This window comes from Capricornis sumatraensis, chromosome 1 (genome assembly GCF_032405125.1).
Source record: "Capricornis sumatraensis isolate serow.1 chromosome 1, serow.2, whole genome shotgun sequence".
In the NCBI taxonomy this organism is placed as follows: domain Eukaryota; kingdom Metazoa; phylum Chordata; class Mammalia; order Artiodactyla; family Bovidae; genus Capricornis; species Capricornis sumatraensis.
Genome location: NC_091069.1, coordinates 148985913 through 148988291, shown reverse-complemented (window position 1 = coordinate 148988291; position 2379 = coordinate 148985913). Strand labels below are relative to the sequence as shown.

Here is a 2379-nt window from a genome sequence, read left to right as displayed (position 1 = left end):
CCCTCATCATCTCCTAAAGCCAGAAGAGGTAGACTTTTCCCCCAATTTTGAGGTGTCTTCCTTTTAACAGAGTAGCAAGGTTAAATCCTCTAGTCAAATACAGAAAAATAACAGGAAAGGTCAATTCAGCAAGCCTGGTATATCAATATATACCAAAGAAGGAAATAAATGGATTTAGAAACTCTACCCATAATAATTGTTGAAAAGCAATTGCTGGTTTTTTCCACCATGAAAAGAAACATGTTAAAAATGGAAAATTAAAATTTTATTGTTTAACTTACAAAAATATTATCCTATTGACTTTGGAACTTCCTATGACTGATTTTCTCCAAAGAGACTGTAAGATGGGAGTCCTGACATGTATCATCATGTACTGATTCAGTGTCAGTTTCATCCTTAAAGATGAGTTTAAAACAACAAGAAAAAGTCAGTGATGACTGTTCTTATTGTTCATTAATTATTTTGATGATTACATTAACTTATAACTGACAATCATAGCTGGTGTAAATATTATTATTAATGCATTAACAACTATTCATTCAGTCCCTACTGTATGAAAACCCATGGCCAGTCATTATGCTTTATTTAAAAAGAGGAAAAAGTGAAGGATAATAAAAGATTTCCTGATAAATATTTATTTCTTTATCATTTTTCTACATGCAAGTAAAACTTCTTTGTTTCTTAGGCTATAAATAAAGGGGTTTAGCAGGGGAATTATAATCGTGTAGAACAGTGAATACATTTTATCCTGATATTGATCCTGGCCAGACCCCGGACGCACATACATGAAGAAGAGAGTGCCGTAGAACAAGAAAACAGAAAGAAGGTGGGCGCTGCACGTGGAGAAGGCTTTGCTCTTTCCCTTTTCTGACTTCTTTCTCAGGATGGCAAAGAGGACACAGGTGTAAGAAACTATGATAGTCATAAAAGTAGAAGCTTGTATAAAAGAGGCAGAAATAAAAAGCACCAAGGCATTAATAGATGGATCAGTGCAAGAAATTGTAAAAAGTGGCAAGATTTCACAGAAGAAATGATCTATTATATGGGACCTGCAGAAAGTTAATCTAAATAATAATCCTACATGAACTATAGGATGCAGAAAACCAATTGCATATGATGCACTTATCAACCAAGTGCAGAGTCTGTTGGACATCACCACTGGATAAAGCAAGGGGTTGCATATGGCTACATAGCGGTCATAGGCCATCACCACCAGGAGGAAACTTTCTGTGGTGGCACTGAAAGCAAAAATGTAGAACTGGGTGATGCATTCAACGAAGGATATATGATCCTTAGAAAAAAAATTCATAAGCATCTTGGGAGTCACAGAAGATGAAGAGCAAGCATCTGCAAAGGCCAGGCTGCCCAGGAATGAGTACATGGGGGTGTGAAGATGGGAGTCCTTCCAGATGAGAAAAATCAGTCCAAGATTGCCCACCATGGTGGTGAGGTAGATGACCAGGAACACCAGGAACAGGAGGACCTGCAGCCCTGGGAGATCTGTGAGTCCTGTGAGAACAAATTCTGTCACCAGAGTCTTGTTTGCCTCCATCATATCCACTCAGGTAGATCACTGCAATGAAGAATTGAAATCAAAAAATTTATCAATATTCATGAAAACAGGTATTGGATGCTAATGTCTTCCTCTGTTTCTGATGCTCTGACTGAAGTAGTATCTCTCTTTTTTAAAACACACTTCAGAGTATTAGGACTTGGACACGACTGAACAACTACATGATGTGATAAATACTATAAATAATTTTCAGAGGCAAAGTCTTTCTTAAAGGTATATATATATATGTGTGTGTGTATATATATGTACTTAAAGGTTTATGGAGGAGGCTATAAACACCAGTTAACTTAGTCCATAACTTGTCACTCATAAATATCTTAAAACTGAATGTATTGTATTAACATTGAAACTTTGAACAGAATTAAGAGTAAGAAGTACATTATGCATTTTATACTAAAATCTCTAAAGATTCAGACTGGTTCAAAAATTTTTTCATTGTTTCAAACGAAACTCTTTCATGTATTTTCTACTGAACCAAAAAGTAGGCAATACCTTTATATAGCCTATATATCACATATATATGTTTTTTTATCCTAAGACATGAATAAGACAGAAAGTTATAGTACCATTTCTGCTGATTTCTATCCATTATCATTTTGTTGTTTGATCATATATTAATGAAATTACCCCATATTCCTAATAGACTCCTTTGATGATATATTCATCAAAAACATTCAAATTTCAAATATATTCTTGTTAATTTTATTCAATAAACTCCCATATGTGATCATAATCATTCAGTCCATCATCAAACATTTTTATTGCTCCTAACCTAGAATATCATCATTCTTGGCTCAGTCAAATAT

At 34.6% G+C, this 2379-nt stretch overlaps 1 protein-coding gene across 1 annotated transcript; it reads right to left on the bottom strand.

The window, feature by feature from the left end:
* Positions 1 to 634: 634 nt before the first annotated feature.
* On the bottom strand, positions 635 to 1555 carry LOC138082262 (olfactory receptor 5AC1-like). Its single transcript, XM_068975561.1, has one exon. The coding sequence runs from the start codon at positions 1553 to 1555 to the stop codon at positions 635 to 637; it is 921 nt and encodes a 306-aa protein (XP_068831662.1).
* Positions 1556 to 2379: the final 824 nt, after the last annotated feature.

Excerpts from the sequence above, each read along its gene's own strand:
- LOC138082262 (XM_068975561.1), bottom strand. The coding sequence starts at position 1,555 with ATGATGGAGGCAAACAAGACTCTGGTGACAGAATTTGTTCTCACAGGA.